Below are 20,213 nucleotides of genomic sequence, written 5' to 3' on the forward strand. Positions count from 1 at the left end.
GAGGGACTGTTTGGTTAACCCATTCCAGGCCTGTTTTTACCCTTTACAGATCTCTACACGCTACTCTTGGAGGATATTCTAGTGCTGTTGCAAAAGCAAGATGATAAACTGGTGCTGAGGTGTCACAGTAAGATCCTGGCATCCACCTCTGATAGCAAACACACATTCAGTCCTGTTATCAAGCTGAACACTGTGCTGGTTCGCCAGGTGGCAACAGGTCAGTGCAACCAATGGGCAAAACTTAGGAGTAAGCTGAATGCAAAGGCAAGGCCACTTGAGGAAGGAAGTTTTGTCTAGGAGTTGGAGCAGGACACTGGGAGTTGCGACTCCTGGATTTAATTCTCGGCTGCACTTTTGATTTGCAGTGTTACCTTGGATGAGCCGTTTAACCTGCCTACATCGGTTACCCCTCTGTAAAATGGGGTAGTGTCTTTCCAGAGATGGTGTGAGCTCTAGTTAATGTTTGTAAAGTAAAGTACTCTGAGATCCCCAGAAGCCAAGTGCTTTAGAAGTGCCCGGTGACTGGGGAAGGGGTGGGGAAATACACCTACTTTAAAGAGGTGGGAGGAGCAATAACTAGTTTTTGTCAGGCCTGGAAGCCAGAGTCCCATTTTGTGTTTGAGAATGAAACTTCTTTGTATTTATGTAGTTTGCCTGCTGGTTTATTTCACAGAAACTTCCTGCAGTACACCTTATTGGGTAATAAAAACATAGGGGTATGTGCTCAGTTTCAGTGAACTTGGGATACAATTGTTCAGGCCGAGGCATCAGATTCAATTACTCTACTCTTGTGTCTCTCCAGATAACAAAGCTTTCTTCGTCATCTCCATGTCCGAAAACGGCGCCCAGATTTATGAATTGGTGGCACAGACTGTTTCTGAAAAGACTGTGTAAGTGATGGGCTCGGTTACCTCTGCTGTGGTGGAGAGAGAAATCTTACATCTGAGTAGTAGTTTAACTCTAGAGGGGCTTGTGAATTATCTTGGTCTCAAACTCTCACCTGTCACCCCATTGGGAATTTTCCTTAATTCTTAAGAAGAACAATAACTCTTTGCTAGCTCAGGCTGTTTCTAGAGATTTTCCTGGTTATGTCTAGTCTTTCACTCCCAGCCCTTCTCTTGCCTTTTCTTTTTTAAAAAATCTTTGTGAGTTGGGGTAAATGAGACCCCCGTGGTTTAACTGTCAGATGAATCAATGACGTACTCCTGCATCTCTATGCAGAGTCCTAGAACCTACCATCTGTCCTGGGTACCCTCAGGATTCTGAGAAATGTTAAGAGTGGCAGGAAACTCAAAAGCACTATAATTTATGATTTCAAGTCCCTGTCTGAACTGTTCTTCATTCTGCCTTAGATAGGAGTGCTTTGCCTCTTGACCGTGAACACTTCAGGGTGTGGATTTGTTTGTATGGTATTTTGTACATATTGCACAGTGCCATGTACATCAGCACTACGTAATATAAAATGCATCGTCAATGGTAAAATCCAGGATTGCTAGCTTTGGTACAAAGGTGGTGATACAAACTGCTCGTGTGCATGAAAGTTTGAAATTAGCTGCATCAATAACATTCTGGTACCCCCATATTATGTCTTGTAACCATTGTAGTTCAGGAAAATACTGCCCTGGGAGACTTGATGGCTTCTTAGTGGTTGGTAATGAGATTATGTGCCTTCTGTCGCTATGTTAGGGATTTGAAACTGACCCTTCATCTCCAGTAAGCAAAACTTGCCATACAGTGGCTGAGTGGCCTGCGTTATGTGAGATTAGTTGGTGGCTCACACCCAAGTTCATTGTGGACAGGTGTTCCAACATGTGAACTACCAGAAATTTTGGCAGTAACTGGCCACTGTTATCCGCTGTCTCCGCACAGAGGGCAGAGGATTGACCGAGCCCTGGGGTGAACTCACTCCTGCCTCCTAGAGAAAATCATCCAGAACTGAGTTTATAAATGGTGCGTGTAGAGAGGTAGTTTTCACTGCTGCTGTCTGTGCTGTACTTGCTCTTTGGCAATAGAGAGAATTTCAGTTCCCAGGATTCAGTCTGGCATCTCTTAATGAGCACTGCAATTCCCTTTAAAGGTAAAACATTAATTACAAATTTTAAATGTTCAATGTGGACAAAGAAATTTGTGGGCCCTTCCTTCAAGTGAGGTGCAATTACGATAACAAAGACTTTTTCGGTGTCACCAAGCTTTTGTTCATTGAGTTGGCATCTCGAATGGAATATTAAATCTGAAGTGCAGAAATTAGAGCTGCCTTTCAGGGATGTCTGTGTTCAATGCATTTTCAGCTTTTAAAAAAAAGGCTGGAGGCAAAGCTTGCTTCTAGGGCTATATTCATAGAACTGGTTTCATTCCAATAGAAATCCTGTAGTAACGAACCACATTCAGACTGCAGGAATCTCTTCCCCCAAACTTTTACTCTATTTTGTTACCTTGAGAACTTTATGGAAAAAAATAATCTCTTTTCTGATGTTCTGTGTAAAATGACAAAAGCCCAGGCACCCGCAATTAACTGCGGAATAGGTTCGCTTCAGGCCATTGCATACAATGCTGTACTTCTGGCTTCATTTGTTGTTGGATTGAACCTCCCACTTCTGCATCTGTATGGTTTCTGCTGAGGTTGGTGCATTCGTTTCTCAGGGCTGGAGCGTCTGCTTTGCTAACTATGGTGACCTCACCAGATACCTGTGGAATTCAACTCGCTGCCACAAGATGTTGAGGCAAACAATGTAGCAGGATTTAAAAAAGTCTATTAGCTGGGTTGAAAAAACCTTACATGCGATAGCATCCTTTTATGGTTCAAGTGTCTTGTGTCTCTCATTTTTGGCCTCTCGCAGATGGCAGGACCTGATAGCTCAGATGGCAGGGACAGTAAAAGTTGAGGCATCTAAAAGGCCAATTCCATTACCACAATCAGGACCTGGCGAGTAAGTAAAAATCACTTTTGGCTTTTGTCCATTCCTGAAGGGCATCACCAAAGCGTTGATGCTGTTAGAGTGGTAGGAATGCATGGGATTCACAGAATTTGGTCCTTTTTCCCCTTCCTGCAGCGAGGAGCGTGAGGAAGAGGAGCAGCAGAAGCTGAAAGAAGAACAGCATGATATCCCTGCCAGCGGTATGCAGAGTCCAGGTAACAGCGTAAGCCAGCATGCTGGACGCAGTATAAGAGTGATAGGCTTTGCCTTTCACATTAAATGGATCTTTCTGCTCAAGTGAAAGTTGGTGTGTGGGGGGTTTTTTAAATTTTTTTTTTCCCCTTGGCTCAGAAAATGCTTCACACTAGAAGCCCTGAGGGAGGGTGAAACCCAGTCTGTTGAGGTATACCCGCTAGTCTTTCCCAGCTACCCTTAAACTGCAGGGAAAGGAGATTCTGCAGAGGTTCAGCTACTAAAAAATAATAGCCCATTCGACAGATACGCATCCTCAAATTGTCCTTGTGAAAGAGAGTGCAGTGCAGTTTAATTTTTCACCCTGTGGGTAGTTTAGAATATGTAGTGGGGCATGTAACTTGATTATGTCTTTTCTGTTGGCTAGATAAAGATTTAGGACTTGAGTCTCCCTTGATGCTGAAGGCACAGTCTCCTTCAGCAATCATGGCTGAGAAGTCCGAGGTAGAAGATCTTCTTGGGACTAGAAGACATTTTGAAAAAGAGCAACGGGCAAAATTGACTCTCAGTGAAGAATCCTCTGTGCACTATGGACTGCCAGTCCCTTTCCAGATATCAGGAGAGCGGTGGGCATTAGATGCACTAAGAAACTGTAAGTAACTATGATACTATGGACAGAAGTGGCCCTGATGAGTCTTGATTTGGATCTGGGAAATTTCAGGTGGACAATTTGACCCCTTGGGCTAAAATAGTATTTTCTGTCTGTTCGTAGTAGAAGCTCTTATGTTCACATCTGGGCTGCAAGGCAGAATGGGCTAGAAATCAGGAACTCCTGAGCTTGTTATATTGCAAGCAAGTTATATTGTGGGCAAGTCCTCCTCTGCCTTGGTGTGCCCATCTCAGACTGGAATAATACTGATTTATGAGGCGTTCTTCATTCTTGTCCATGAAGTGCTTTGGGGAGGTGGAGTAACACTTCGGTGCTTTATGCATGATATGCCAAGTATTATTGTTTGAGGCACAAAGGTTTTATTTATTTTTATATCTATAGACATAACATACAATTAACCAGTGGGACTCATTGCCACAAGATATTATCTAGGCCACCATTTTTCAGCAGTATTCAGAAAGGGATTGTATATTTATTTGAATAACAAGAACACCTAGAGTTAAAATTAGTAAGGTTCTGGGGGGAAAAAAGAAGAGTGTGGAAGTGATGTAGAACCTTATGCGTTAGGCTGTAAACCAACCTCTAGCTGAGGCATTTAGGAAGAACTTCCCCTTTGAGCAGGTTATTCCATATTTTCTCACTTCAAGATATCTTGCACCTTCCTCTGAGAAGTCTGATACTGGCCTGTATCAGAGCCAGGATTAATACTGACGACCGTACTGGATCATATCAGTTATTTGTATGTTCCTAAATATGATCTCCCAGCTACCTTACTGATGTTCAGGTGACACACAAACATGCTTCCTTGGTAACTCTGAGATGGATGTGGTGCCTCTAAACAAAACTGAACTGTGCTACTGGGAGTGGTCTATATCACTTCTTTATGGGCCCTCTTAGCTCAAGGCATACAGGTGCTTTGACTGAGTTCCTTGCCTCTACACAGGTCTCTTCAGTCTAACAGGTTATCCTGGGTCTTTTGAGCCATATTGTATCAGATTTTTACAGAATTCAAAGCATTGTTCTAGGGATGGGTGCTTTCAAGTATTTCTAGTTCTTGGGCTCTTGGATTGTTAATGGAAGCTCATTCTAGCGGGGGTGGATGGTGTGTTAGATAACATCAGTGATCTGTCCTGACTGCTAAGATTTAGTGAGATGCCCTCTAGCAATAGTAATAGGTCACTTCATGTTGCTGCAGTGCCTTCCATTCAACCGGGTGGCTGCTTTGTTTTAGGAGCTGATAGCATTTCTCAAACTGTGGGTGTTATGCGATTGTCAACTTATAGTTACATGGAGCACTTGGACTGCATTATACGTGCTTGTTCTTAAGTAGTGGTATTTAAGTAGTTGAAGTGAGAACTAAAGCATCATAGGACAAAGACCAAATAAGAATCTCCCATATAATTTAGAGATTCTGAATGTTTGTATAAACTTGTAGGGGGAGTTTTCATCCCAACATTTAGAACGAGAAGGTTGTGCCATGGAAAGGTAATTTTTCCCTTGAATCTGCAATAGGATCTTTGCTTCAGCCTGTGATGTTAATGTTCTGATAACTTGAACATTCCCAATACACCTTTAACCTCAGATTGGGAGTGGGGGCGGCACGCTCAGCATTACCAGCATTATGTAGCAGTTGAGACTGGAAATCAGGGAATTTGGGTTCTCCTCATGACTGCCACTGACTTGATGAATGATTTAGCTAAGCTACTAACCAGTCTGTGCCTTAGTTTCCCCATCACTAAATTGGGGATCGTACTACAGTACTTATTCACCTTTGTGAAATGATTTGAGATCCTGTAATATAAGGCACAAAGTAATACAACAGTGCTCCAACCATTTCTTTGTATCTCTCTCCCCGCCTTTGCAACAGAAACAGTGAGAGAGCCGGTCATAGAGTGAACTCTTTCAGAAAGAGGCATCATACCGTCCATCTCATTGAGTGTACAACGGAGGCGGCTTATACAGTTCAGTGAAAGTTCCATGTTTCCTTTCCTTTCAGTGGGCTTGCTGAAGCAGTTGTTGGTGCAGCAGCTGGGCATGTCTGAGAAGGGGACCCTTGAAGACTGGCGATGTTTTCCCAGGTATAGGACCGTTTCCCGGGGGGCCCAGGCAGAGAGTGGTATCCAGCATGGACTACAGCAGCATTCTGACGACAAGATGCAGCAGCTTGGAACAGACCAGATGCCTCCCGGAACAGGAACTAGTGAATCTGCAGCTTATGGCCTCCGGACTTCAACTGAGTTCCCAGCTCCACAGGATGCTGTGCAGCTGGGGTCTAGAGACACCAGGTCTAGTAACAATTTAGTAATGGACCATGTGAACATGAACCTGGAGACCCCTACCCCGGAGCTGGAAGAGGTGGGTGCTGATGACAGTGGAGAGCACTTCTTTGATGCTCGCGATGCCCACAGCGATGAGAATCCATTGGAAGGTGAAGTAATGGAAAGGAAGGAGGATGAGGAGGTGCACTTACGGATCTCAGGTGAGCTTAGTCCACTTGACACAGTACGTTGAGTTATGGCCTGTTTAGCTGAAATGCCAGAGACTTGGTTGTGTTCAGAGACCAGAAATGCATAGGAAATGTGATTAAAAAGAAGCACAATTATGCTTTCCTGGTGGAATCTCCCTTGCTGACTCAGTACAGGACACTGCACACATAGTTCTTCTGGTCTTCAGAAGTCCTTTTAGCTTTGGACGTATCAAAATAGCTAGTCCTCTACGCTTCAAAAGTGATGTACAGACATGAACTCAATTATTACCTCAACACCCTGAAGGATGGCTGATTAAAAGAGAAACTGAGGTACTGCTAAGTTAATAGCCTATCAAAGGCGACAGCTGAAGAAACTGAGAATTCCTAGCTCTAGCCCAGGTGCATCAAAAGGGAGAGGGTTCCATTAGTCTGTGTACAGCATCCGTGTACCAAGGACCTCTCCAAAGCTGTATTCTCCCGGTCTCCCACTTTAGACTCCCAGCAAGTGGTGGTGCAGAACTCCTCTCCCAAAAGTCTGTCAACATAACCTTGTTTCCCATTATCAACCCTCCGCCTCTCTCCAGAACACCATGGGGACTTGACTGCATACCCAAACTTAGGCAATAACTTTCTCCTTGAATATATCCCTTCCTGAAATCTTTCCACCATACGCCCAAAGTACTGACTCTGCTACATTCTACACAGCAACTGGGGATGTAATTTGTAATCTAGCTAACTCTCTACAAATAGCAGTGAGGACACAGAGGTGCGGGTGTCAGCGTAGGCTAGCAAATGTTTATGTACCCAGGGGATCAGGCTGCCTTGTACAGCTCTCTCCTGAGGCCCATGCCGCTGTGTCTTCGCTGCTGTTTATAGTGAGTTAGCTTAAAGCGATCACAGGAATGTCTACACAAGCTGCAGATTACACCCCTGGTTGTATAGAAATAAACTATGAGGCATGATTATATGTATACAGAGATCCTTCTGGATCACCTACAGATATCATCAGTGGACTAGAATGTCTCCATTATCCGTCTCCTCTTTATTTCAAAAAAGTTGAGACAACATTTTGTTTCCAAAGAACATAAGAATGATGATTTGGTGCTCTACAATGAGTCTCAACAATGCAGCATGTACAGTGTTGTCACTTTAAATGTGTGACCTCTGGGGATAACTGTGCAGGGGGGATTTTACAGTCGTGTGAGACGTGCCACTCTATGGCCACTGTTGTGTTTTTTTTTTCTTGCTTGAGCTTCAAAAAGGAGCTTTCTCTAGTTTGGCTTTGCTTGGTAATAGTCTCCACAGACTCCCTGTCGCCAGGTCTGAAGCTCTTAGAAGCTGTTCTTGTTTATATATCAATATATAAAGTAATGGTTTCCTGAGCGGCACCTTGAAACAGATCTTTTTTAGGCATGCGGAAAGGTTGTATGCCTTTGGGTCTCACTAGAACGGTAGTCCAAGATGGCAGCTGCACGTGCTTTCCTGGGGCTTTGCAGGTTCTGTGATAGATGGCCCTGTGATCCTGCTGTGCATCTGAAGTAGTGGTGCTCTACTTTATGAATGAAGATGGAGTTAATCTGTCATGTGCGTGTTGCAGTGCAAGTAGCTGTCAGACTTGGAATACCTTATCCATAAATATACTTCATTTAAAAATTGAACTTTGTGTGATGAGCTTGTTTCTGACTGGCTGAATGCCATCCAGTCATATATTGAAAATCATATTCCCTTCTTTTCTGTGTTGTTAAAGCATTTTAAATTATTAAGTGAACCAACAGCTTCAAAAATCTAACGTATTTTTCGCTGCTTGTACTGTTCACTTTTTGCTTAACTAAGCGGGGACTTGGAAACTAGATAGACCCTTTTTGGTTTTCATGCACTAGCATAGCTGCAACACTGCAGAGAAATTAAGGACAAAATTCTGGTGGCACATGCAAATCATGAAAATAATTAAGAACATAAGATTGGTCATACTGGATCAAACCAGTGGTCCATCTAGCCCAGTAGCCTGGCTTCCAGCAGCAGCTGGAGTCATATGCTTCAGAGGAATTGAACAGAACAGGGCAATTTATCAAGTGATCCATCTCCTGTTGTGCAGTCCCAGCTTCTGGCAGCCAAATGTTTGGGGACACCTGGAGCATGCATCCCTTTATCCTTGACCATCTTGGCTAATAGCCATTGATGGACCTGTCGTCCTTGAACGTCTGATTCTTTTTTGAACCAAGTTATACTTTTAATCTTTTAACAACACCCCCTGGCAACGAGTTCCACGGGTTTACTGTGTGTTGTGTGAAGCACTTCTTTTTGTGTTGGGTTTTTTAAAACTGCTTCTGAATTTCATTGGGTGACTGACCCTTGGTTTGTGTTATGTGAAGGGGTAAATAACATGTCCTTACTCACTCACTCTCTCTTCACCATTCATGATTTTATAGATCTCTATCATACCCCCTTTGGTCATCTTTTCCAAGCTGAACTAGCCCAGGCTTTTAAACCTCTCCTCCTATGGAAGCTGTTCTATACCCAAATATTTTTTGTAGCCTTCTATTAAAATTGGAAAAGATACAGAGATCTTCTTTGAGATGGGGCAACCAGAACTGCATGCGGTATTCAAGGTGTGGTCTTACCATGGGTTTTTATATAGTGGCATTACGATAGTTATTGTCTTATCTCTTTCCTAATGGTTCCTAACACTGTTAGCCTTTTTGACTGCTAATGCATATTGAACAGATGTTTTCAGAGAACTATCCACGATGGTTGTATGATCTCTTGAGTTGTAACAGCTAATTTAGACTCTATCATTTTGTATGGCTAGTTGGGATTATATTTCCTAGTGTGCATTACTGTGTGTGTATCTGTGTTGAATTTCATCTGCCATTTTGTTGGCCAGTCACCCAGTTCTGTGAGATCCCTTGATAAGTCCAAGGCTGACTGTGAAGAGTTAACTATCTTGAATAATTTTGTATCATCTGCAAACTTTGCCACCTCACTGTTGACCCCTTGTTCTGAACCATTGATGAATATATTGAAAAGCACAGGTCCCAGTATAGATGCTTGGTGGACCCTGTTGTTTACCTCTCACCATTGTGAAAACTGACCATTTATTCCTGCCCTTTGTTTCCCATCTTTTAACCAGCTACTTGTCCATGGGAGAACCTTCCCTCTAATCCTATGGCTACTTACTTTGCTTAAGAGCCTTGGTGAGAGATCTTACCAAAGGCTTTCTGAAAGTCCAAGCACACTATATCCAGTGGATCAATGTTTGTTGACCCCCTCCCCTTTAAAAATTAAGATTGATGTGGCATGATTTCCCTTTACAAAAGGTGTGTTGACTCTTCCCCAACAAATTGTGTTCATCTGTGTCTGATTATTTTGTTGTTTACTATAGTTTCAACCAAATTGCCTGATGCTGAAGTCAGGCTTATTGGCTTGTAATTGCCACAGTCAACTCTGGAGCCTTTTTTAAAAATTGGTGTCCCATTATTTCTATTAATACTGCATAATTTATAGAACCTTTTATAAGCAATCTAAATTTGAGTGTAACCTAGCAAAAAACATCTCTGAAACTGAATAGCGAATTCCAATTAGACACCCAGCAGTATGATTGGTGGCTAGCCTGGATTCCATTGTAATAATTAGTAGCATGCACATGAATATTTTTAAGATACCTTCTCATGAGAGAAACGCAGAACAAGAGAGAGAGAAAAACCCTATTGAGTTATCTAATCCTATGCTGCTCAAACAGCAGACCTCTAGTGTTCCCCATTCAGAACCAGTCTAGTCCAAACCAGTTCAGGGTGGGCTCTGCAGGGTATCCTCTGATGCTTTATCTAGTCACTTTTAAAACATGACGAGATGAAGCTTTCATCAGTTATCTTTTTTTTTTTAAAGTCCAATTAAATTGTCTCTCTAGTTCAGTGACTCTTGGTGATTTTTATTGACCTGGTGATGCTAGTACAAAACTGTTCTCTTAACAGGAAATTATTTGATCCTTGATGGATATGGAACTGTGCAGGAGAGCTCTACAGATGAGGACGTGTCCTCTCTAGTTCTACAGTGCACTGCCGGCCACTCCTCTTTGGACTCAGCACACCAGCAGCCGATTTCCCCACGAGATGCCCAGTCAGATGAAGGGAGCTCCCCGTTTGCTGAGGAATTTATGGCCTCGCGCTGGGGGCCAGTGGACGAATTGTGCTCCGATGCACCGAGCCCCCACTTCTCCGTTGAGTCACGTATCCAAATGATGCAGTACATTCAGAAGATAGAGGCTGACCTTGAACACTTAAAGGTAAAACATATTTTTATTTGAATTATTCAGATTTTTCCTTCACTGTTTTGGAAAAAAAAAAAGCAAGCTTAGGGGAAGAAAGCAAACCAGGAAAAGTACAGGGTTGTGAATACAAGTGCTTGTGTGATAAGACCTGTGTGTGTGCGTGTGTGTGTCCTTGAATGATCTCCAGGGAAGGGACAGGAGAAACCAGATGCTCTATATAAATATGGGCAGATGTTAAATATATGTAGATGCAGACAGTTCTCCAAAGTTATGAGAAGTGGAACTTTAATTTAGTGGGTGTTAGAATAAGGCTGCAAAAATTGAGAGTGGGGAAGTGGACCCACCACCTGGGGAATATGCATAACTGACCTGGAAATGTTACTCAATTATCATTTATTGATACTAATGTAAAAACGGAGTCAAAATCCCCATTGTGCCAATAGTAAGCATTTCAAACCCACTAATTTCCAAGTCACTTCTTCTGCATTCTGGGGATTCTCTGTCCCATCTTGAGGGTTATTCTTAGTCCATCACAGCCACCGCTTCCAAAGAAATGGGGCCTGGAGTACTGTTTGCCAAGAGACCTGTCAGCTCCTTGTGTCAATAGCGGACTTTCTTGCTTAGTTCTAATGTAACCAAGATCCAAAAGAAATTGCGCAGACTTTTCCCTGATGGAGGAACTTCTCACTAGTGCTAGTGATGGTTTGAGAGCTGGCAATGGAATGTGTTCAGTAATGTGTAATTACAATCCAGTCAGCTCCACTAAAATGTTTCCTATTCTAAGAGAAGAGCTCTCTGGAGGTTCATTAGGAACAGAAATAAAGGGCCACATGGGTTTTGTCTTTCAGGAAGTTGAGGAAAATTACACCACTCTCCTTCGCCAAAGGCTGGCTGGCTCAGCCCCCACAGATGAGCATTCAGGTATGTGAACAACACATCATCCCTTCTCCCGGTGGCTCTTTCTAAATGGTAACATGTTAAAATATCATTGAACTCTAGCACCAAGGACAATGAACAAAGCCGGTTATTAATCTTTCAAACAAAAGATGTCATTATGGCTTCAGACTTTTGGAAGCTGCTGGTTCCACAACATCATAAATCAGCTGATCATGTATTGCCTTCTCTGAGGATGTGTGAAGTTGGAGGCACCTCTCCTTCACTTTCCTTTTCCCCACCACAAGCCCATGAATAAGGTGTTCGGCTTGCCTTTCAAAGGGGTTCGGCTCGGTTTAGGGACTGAAGTCAGATGAGTTACGGCTGTTGGCCAGGACGTGTCACTAGCCTCTGTTTGCCAGAAGCTGGGAATGAGCAATGGGATGGATCACTTGATGATTTCCTGTTCTGTTCATTCCCTCTGGGGCACCTGGCATTGGCCACTGTTGGAAGACAGGATACTAGGCAAGTTGAACCTTTGATCTGACCCAGTATAGCTGTTCTTACGAGTTAGATTGTAAGAGGGGTTAGGCCCCTCTTACTTTTGTGTGTAAAGCACCATGCACACCATTGACATGGCGTAAAGCAGCCATCACAACTCCCTTTAAATTTGGTTTGAGCAGATTCCTGTGATGCCTGCAGGTGTTTTCTCCAAGTCAACTGTGGCGCACAGTTATCCCCACAAACAGTGCTGTCTGAATTGGCTGTGCGTTTTGAAGGGTTCATGATGCTCACTTCTCTTGTGGCCTGTTTTTCCCCTACTATCTCTTTCCTTTTCAGACAAAAGTTAGTCACATTTTACGGAAGTGGCTGAAAATTGGATGAGAGCATCAGCGCCTACTAGCTTCCATGCGGACTCTGAGACAAGTGTGTTCTGTCTGTGGACCATCCGAGTGCTAACCATGCTCTAGCAGAGTGGGGATGGGGTGCTTTCCCTGTGAGGCATCTGCACAAGTTTGTCAGTGAGGGAATCTCTTCCATTCTCTCCTCCGCCTCTTGCTACCGGAAATTTTGTTTTTGATTCAGAACAACAACAAAAAACCAAACCAAATGTACAGAGCTTTGGGTGTAGGATATAAAAATGTATTTAGACATTTAAAAAATCAATGTATTTATTTGACTTCATTCCATGTATCAAAAGCACATTTTAATTTTTTTATTTGCTTTTGTTTTAATTGGGTAGTGACAGTTCTAGCCCTTGGAATCTAGTGCACTCTGGATGCCGCTGCTCCAGAAGCAAAGTTCAGATCCGAGAAGGGAGGGGTGTATTTTGTGTCTTGATTTCACTGGATTGGACTCCATGCTCCCTGCTGGCAACCCAACTGCCACACACAGAGTTATTTGCAAAGGCGTTCTTATGACCTTTGGTAACTGGCTACATTCAACAGCCTGTGAACTGGCTCCATTTGGAGCGATTGCCTGTTGTGTGTAGCTCACGTGCAATGAGAATTCTCCATGCACTAAATAGCCAGGCACTTGAAATTAGGAAACCATTTTTCCCCTTGGCGGTCCCCCTCATTGACTTCGGGTCTCTGACAGGGAGAGGAGAAAGCTGGGTTTAATTTTTTTTCTTGATTTTGTTGGCCTTGATAATTGTCTCCTGTTTAAAGCGATAAACAATGTTTGGAGCTCCAGCACTTGTGTAACCGTTCACCGGATCAAGCAGGAAAAAATGCAAACCCAGAAATGTGGGGCAGGTGGGGGTATCTCACTAAATCACTACTGAATGAACAGTGGCTGCCATTTGAGTTAGCCACAGGTACTGCTGATTATAGGGCCAGTAAATGTTAGTACCTGGAAGTATGTCTTGCTGAGTTTCATGGGGTGGGGGGGGTATTTTTGGTTTTTTTGCACTGATTGTACCAAAGTGCTCTCAGATAGGCGCATTGCAGAGAAGGCAGAACTACTGGAACCAGACCCAGTTCTCTAGCACTTCCCATAGGCCAGTTCCAACAGTTTTCGTTGGACTTCATTCCAGACTGACCCTGCAAAATGCAAGCTCGTAACAGAACTAGCCCTGGACACTCCAGACTGGTTATTGATAGTGCCTGCTCTGAAATGGGTGCTAGGACGGGCACTACCTGCTAGGGGACAGTTGGTTCAGGACGTTCTTAGTCTCTCAAATTTCCGGAATCGCAAACTGCAAATTTAAAGTGTGTGAGACGCATTCTTTCTGCAGGTACCCAAGATATAGACTTTTACCACAGAACTGAATAACGTGCCAAACCAGTAAATCCTCTTCCTCTCTTAGAAAAAGTGTGCATTACTGCATGGACCATGATGTGCGAAGAATATCTTTGGTCAGTAGAAAGGTCGTTCTCCCTGCTCCATTTTCCCTGTTGCTAATGACAGAGGATCAAAATTGCTTTTCCACGCCAGTTCTTGTCCTTTTCCTCAATAATAATAATAATTTTAAAAGAGCATATCCAGTTTGTTGTAGGTTGAACAGAGATGACTTTGGATCCACTTTACAAGTTGGGGCCATTGGAGAGCAGGGAGGATTCTCTTGTAGAAGCCAAGTGCATGGAGCACTTCCCCAGCAGGATTCCCATGTTCCCAATGCAAGCCCAAATGTTCCCTTGTAGACTGGCAGTGGCATCTCACTGTGTTACACAGTGTTCTCCTGTGTTACATCTGTATGAACACACGATTGGCATCAGTTAAGAGCTTCCAGTGTCAGACAAGCAGGAGCTCTGCACCCAGCCCCAGCCGTATGGTTCTGTTAGTTTTAAACATCTAGACTTGCTCTAATGAACCCAGAAATTAAACTGTTGTAACAAATGGTGCCTGACGCTGTGTGGAGTCTCCCTTTTACCCAATCCTGCCACAAAGATATCTTGGTCCATGGCCAAGTTTAGTTTTTGACGCCCTTTTCATTTTATAGCAACTGTTTCTTCCCCCTTAACTTGCTGATAAAGAGCAGAGGCTGTCTCTCTCTTCCAGGGATGGATGGAAGAGCTGATTTTCCTGCTGCATGAATTGGAGCAGTTGCTATAGCCCTACCACACTAGCCTTTATAACCCGTTTCCAGAGTTGCCCAAGCCGTGCTTGAGCGTAGATCCCTCCCTACTTTGGGCTGCATTTAATAAACAGAGTTCAGACCCGTTGTCCAAACACAGGTTCAAAGCCCAGTGAAGATGATGGGGTCTAGGAGAGAGTCATGGCCAAGCTCTTTGCCATTGTGACTCCTGAGGTCTCTCCAGCCTCCTTACTAGGTGCAGGAAGCCTAACGTTCGTGGTGAGAAGCATGCCGCATAAGCAGCGGAGAGATGTGTGTAATGATGGCCTAGTGGGGAATGGTCTGCAGTTCCATGTCCTGGCTTGTCTGACTCCTCTGCCTTATGTGCGCTAGCATTTGGGGGGAAATCCCCCACCACTCTTAGTGTCAGTGCAGCTCCACCAGAGGTGGCGGTGGTGGAAGGGCCAGTGAAGGTAGAGAAATTACCTTAGTGTGTCATCTAGACTTGCACTCAGGTTACCACTACTGGGGCTGCAGGGGTGGGAGAGTTCCCCTAAAATACTAACTTAGCCATAGCCTTTAGTCCAGAGGGAGGTGAGATGGGATATTGTCTCTGCAACCTCTCCAGATGTATAAGGGGAAAGGTTGACTGTCCCATTCTCAGCTGTGGTAGTGGGGGTGACACATGAATCTGTGGGATGATTTGGCTGGTAGGAGTGGCATAGAAGAGATAATGGGTATCTTCTTGAGCTAGCAAAGCAAGGTACACTACAGAGACCCACCTTTATGGGAGGTGAAATGACGTGCTGCGTTGTGCTTGGTCCTACTTATTTTTCCATATTGATCAATCTCATGTTAAGGGCATTATTCCTTGGTGAGGGATAAGGGATCTTTCATTTCCCCAGCACCGTGACCCGAAATCACTAGGATTCCATGTCACTCCCTAGCACATCTACTGTATCGCAGACCCCAGGCATGGTTCATTTTGAAGTGGGGTGGGGGGGCTGACGTTCAAATGCACTTTTCAGTTTTCTCATTTTTATTTGCTTCAGTAGCCATGGGTTATCCCTTCTGTAAATTCCAGTTTCCAGTCCAGCACAAGATGACCTGGCCTGTGATTGTATGTTCCCTTGTTCAGATTGGACAGCAGGACACTGTGTTCTCTGATACGATTCTGTGTTTTTCTAAATAAAAAGATGACCCGGGGTTTCTCATCTTGAGAGTGAGGAAAGATTGCTCCAATGCACTCTGCAGTCCCTTCTGAGAAGCGTGTTCATCTGGTGTTATGGGATTTAGTTCATAGGGCTAGAAAGAATTGGGTTGTGTGGGTTTGGAACAGTGTCTTGTCCCACAAAAAGGGGAGTGATGCAGATGGCAATGCTATTTAGGCCACATTTGCTCAGGTTTCTCTATCTTGCTTTTTCTGTAGGGAGAGGAGATTAAAACATCCGAGGGGCAGGATCAGAAAGGAGGATCAGGTGTGAAAATCCAAGGGCCTGAGTAGCATAGATGCCCTGGTCAGCTTTTACACCACATCCCTCTGCCTAGATCCAGTGTTTCCAATAGAAACACAACATCTATTAAAATGTAGATACTCACTGACTCTTACAGAAACTGTGCCCCTTTGGCTAGAAAAAGTGTCTCAGTTACCTGTGTAGGTGATCCTTGATTAGAGTCTCAGTGCTGATGGTAATTGGTATTGCCTTTGCCCCCTGAGCTCCCCCAAGAAATCCCTTTTCTTTTCCAGGTGCCAACTGACAAGCAGATGTACTGCAAAAGGGATACTACACCCAACACACTGTTTTAATTTTGAATTGTCTTTTGGAACTCTCTTCCTACTAGAATATTTTTATTTTCTTTGTACACCATACAATCATGTACTCTTAACAGAGATTTACTTTAAAGAGAAGAAGGAAAAAAAATCTGGAAATATTCTTTAAAAAAAATACAAAAATATCTTTATTAATAATCTTGTATTTTTACTGATCATGTTTGAATGTCTAAGGAAAGACTCTATTGTTCTAATTATCCAGATGTATGTTTGTAAAATAGCTCTTTTATGACTTAGCGGATAAGGTTGTATGTTTCTGGAATTAAATATTGGTCATTTTAAAAGTGTTTCTGTTTCCAGGAGATGGGCAATAGAAAATTTAAGCATTCAAATATCATTAAATAAGCTTAAAGGAACCAAGTCCTTAACTGGCTGCTTTTTGTTTTGGGTTTTTTTTTTATTGCCTGGCGCTTGGCAGGACAAACTGTTCCAGAGAGAGAACTTGATGGACAGTGGAAGCTTTTATTTGGTACAAATAACCTATCAGAGTTCATTGATGCAATTGCTTGGGGAGTGGATTCTTTCTCACATTAACACTATTGTTCTTATTGATTAGTAGCTCTTCCCTGCAGAGCCCCCTGTTGGTATCCGTGACAGTTTAGACATCCTGCTCCAGCTAACCTATGCCTAGACGTGGTGTACATCCTTGCCATCTGGAGAAGGGTATGCCACTCTTCTGGTAAGAGAGAATGCTTTCAAAGCCTAGTCATGCTAAAAAGTCTGACTTGCTCTCTAGTTCCAGACACAGTGTCCTTCTCTCCCACCAAGTTGCCAGCGTGTCTGCTCCATGCAGGAAGTGTCCCTTGCTGGTTCCATAGAAATGTGTGAATTCCATAGAAAAGTGAATTACTTTCTTGTGTTCAGTGCATTCACCTTCACTCCTGACTTCTTCTTTATCTCACCTTGACCCTAAACTTGTAAACAATATAGTGTAAGTAATATTTCCAGATACCAAATTCTCTCTCCCAATAGATCTTTTCTCAGCATCTGCCATCAGTGTACTTCATTTCGTATGTTTACTCCTGATGTCTGTGGTCAAAGATCCTTTATTAACATGGGCCTGATCCAACCCCCTTGGAAGTGTATAAGAATCTTTCCATTGAGTCACATGGGCTTTGAATCAGATCCTATAACTTTTAGAATTTGTAAGAGATTCAAATACCCTGGAAACAGGGTGTAGTGTACATGAAGGTGCAAACTTTTCTGTTCTCAATTGCCTGTCTGTGATATCTGTAGCACACTCCTCACTTTGTAAATGTTACACAATGCCAGTAAGGTCAGTTGATTCTCTCCCCCTTTTCAGAGCATATGGTTAGATTGGGGTTTTTTGCTTGTGTCCCAGTTTGCTGTTAGATGAACTCAGTTTGGTGTGAATGCCCCCACAGCTTTTTACTAGCAACACACTTTTTGTTCTCCACATTTCCTAACCCTTAACACTCCTTTCTCACTTGACAATTAGTGTCCCTGAATCCCTGACCCCGTATAAGTACCCCCTGCTGATAGTGACTGATATTCCGACCCCATTCTGCATTTGTGTGCCATTTCTGACTGGGTGTCTGTACCCCACACAGTTCCTGATAAGACTTAAACACCAACTTGCTGTTATGTGAAATTTCTGTTCGTTCCAGTGAATTCCTGTCTTGGAGCCTTTAAAATTGCCTGAAGCTTTAATGGAGGGAGTATAACATTCTTCTCAATGTGTCTTGATAAAGCAATGGAGATGACGTTGAGAACAATCCTGTATCAGGTGGGGATGGACGAGATAATCTAACAGATCTTTCCTTTCTTTTCTGTGATTCCCCTGAAACATTTTCTAAATATGTACTAGATGCTAGTGATTTTTTTTAAATACTCTTGTTTGCAGTGTCTATTGAATGCTCAGGCTTTTCCTAAAATCTGTCGGGGCACCCCTCCCACCCAATGTTGGTTACCCCGTGGTCGGGAAGGGTCTTTAATGTGCTTGTGCTTGTCCGTCCTTTGTCTGTGGTTCTTCACTCCTGTGGGCTGAGTGTGACAGTCTCAAGACAAAGTCCACACGCTTGCTCTTATGGTCTAATGGAGCAGAAGTAGTAAAGTGAGTCCTGCCATGCTCAGGCAAAGGGAAGCATTTGACATAGGAAATTAACCACTCTCTTCTACGCAAGTAACACTGTCCTAGCTACCCTTGGCGCCATCCCCCTTCCATTTGCTTTCTTCAGCGTTAAGGCCAGAAATATCCCTACATGGTGGTGGTCTTGCTCAGCCCAAAGCCAGAATTCTCTTTGTCGTGGAAGTCAAACAATTGGACTTTGAGCCACAAAAATGATAACGCTGCACCTCAATCTGTAAACTGCTGAATTATAATTCTAAGTGATCTATTAGTATTGCTACTCACATCTATAAGATGCCAGTGACCATCAACTGTGTTTGCGGGAGTGAATGGGCACAAGATAACTTGCAGTGGAAGTTTAGCCTTCACACTGAATTTTGGTTGAGTGCAGCCCCATTGTATTACTTGACTGGAAAGTTCTTGTTTTTCACCACTTCCTTCCCTGTGTCACAAATAGCAACTTCATAACACTTCAGACACATGGACTTTCTTGTTCATTTGTTCTGCTTTGACAGTGAATTTAGACCAGTCAGTTTCACTTCCAATTTCTCGTCAGTTAAACTGTCCGATACTCATGCATTTAACGCATAATGAGGTTTCTAGCACCACAGCAGGATGTGCAAGTCCAGCCAGAAACATTCCCCAGTGCAATTAAATGCTTGCGGGTTTTATTTAGAAACTTCCTTAATTTTTTTTTAAGCAAAATCTAAATGTTTCAGCATAAAATATTCTGACAGCGAGAGTCGTTTTAACAAGGTGCTGTAGTTAAGGAATCTGGCAATATATTCATTATCAAGGGGTTTTGGACTATTTTCTCCCCCTTAAGCACATACGTATGAGCACTTCAGCTGTCTTGCCCAAAGGCTGAAGCTTTATACAAAGTGTCTGTCAAATTGTTTCTCAGGTGGCTATAAAACTCCATTAGGCCGTACGTTATTGCTTGTTTGCTTCCCCCAAAGTGAGTCATCTGTTGGATCTTTGCTTTTTTTTTTTTCTTTTTTTTTTTAAACTTAGCCCTTCATGGAAGAAGTCAGACTTGTTGTTCAGAAGTCTTTTTAAAATGGAACGCTAACAAAACCAGCAGGGCGTATAAAGAGCTGTTGTGTTGCTGGATAGACAGACTCCCACGAGTGGGGCTCGAGCTAGCATGCTAAAAATAGCGGTGTGGATGGTAGTGCAGCTCCAGTGGAGACTCAAGCTAGCCACCCGAGCTCGGAGCCAGGGGCTCGGGTGGGCTTGAGAGCCTGAGCTCCTGACTAAGCCGTACTGTCCACGTTGCTGGTTTTTTAGCACGTTGGCTCAAGGCCCAGTAGTATGAATCTGTCTGCCCAGGGCTGTGAGGCATGCTCCTAGCTGATGTGTAGAAGTAACCTAGGCTGACGAGAGTGATTTTTTTTCCCCTCGGACCTCTGCTTTGTTTTCCTCCCTAGACTCTTCCCCATGAGTCTGAAGTTTCCTCTTGCTGTTGGATTGTCCTTAATTCTTCACAAGTTGAGGGACATAAGGTACGTCAGCACTGCAGTCCGAGGTGCTGATAGCAGCTCGGGTGGACATAGCAATGCTAGTTTGATCTGTGCTAGCATGGATAAAAATAGCTGCGTAGATGCTTCACCGTGGGCTGTATAAGCATGTACACCTCTACCTCGATATAACGCGGTAAAGCAGTGCTCCAGGGGAGTGGGGCTGCGCACTCTGGTGGATCAATGCAAGTTCTATATAACGTGGTTTCACCTATAACACAGTAAGATTTTTTTTGTCTTCCGAGGACAGCGTTATATCGAGGTAGAGGGGTTCTTGTATTGGTGACCTGTACTGAACCTCATGCCCCTGCATCCACATGGCTGTTTCTAGCGGCGCTAGCATGGGTATATCCCCCCGGGCTCTAATCTC

General features: G+C 43.5%; 1 protein-coding gene across 4 annotated transcripts in view; it reads left to right on the plus strand.

The window, feature by feature from the left end:
• Positions 1-16,590, plus strand: part of ARHGEF12 (Rho guanine nucleotide exchange factor 12) — a 97,058-nt gene extending 80,468 nt beyond the window's left edge. For all 4 annotated transcript variants that reach the window (XM_044996896.1, XM_044996897.1, XM_044996898.1 and 1 more), the window contains 9 exons: positions 50-217; positions 803-890; positions 2,838-2,927; positions 3,051-3,130; positions 3,535-3,759; positions 5,774-6,256; positions 10,216-10,526; positions 11,360-11,432; positions 12,225-16,590. In XM_044996896.1, the coding sequence (XP_044852831.1) occupies positions 50-217; positions 803-890; positions 2,838-2,927; positions 3,051-3,130; positions 3,535-3,759; positions 5,774-6,256; positions 10,216-10,526; positions 11,360-11,432; positions 12,225-12,235 (1,529 nt within the window). In that variant the 3' untranslated portion in view covers positions 12,236-16,590. The remainder of the gene's footprint in view (positions 1-49; positions 218-802; positions 891-2,837; positions 2,928-3,050; positions 3,131-3,534; positions 3,760-5,773; positions 6,257-10,215; positions 10,527-11,359; positions 11,433-12,224) is intronic.
• The last annotated feature ends 3,623 nt before the right edge of the window (positions 16,591-20,213 follow it).

This window comes from Mauremys mutica, chromosome 22 (genome assembly GCF_020497125.1).
Source record: "Mauremys mutica isolate MM-2020 ecotype Southern chromosome 22, ASM2049712v1, whole genome shotgun sequence".
Classification (NCBI taxonomy): Eukaryota; Metazoa; Chordata; order Testudines; family Geoemydidae; genus Mauremys; species Mauremys mutica.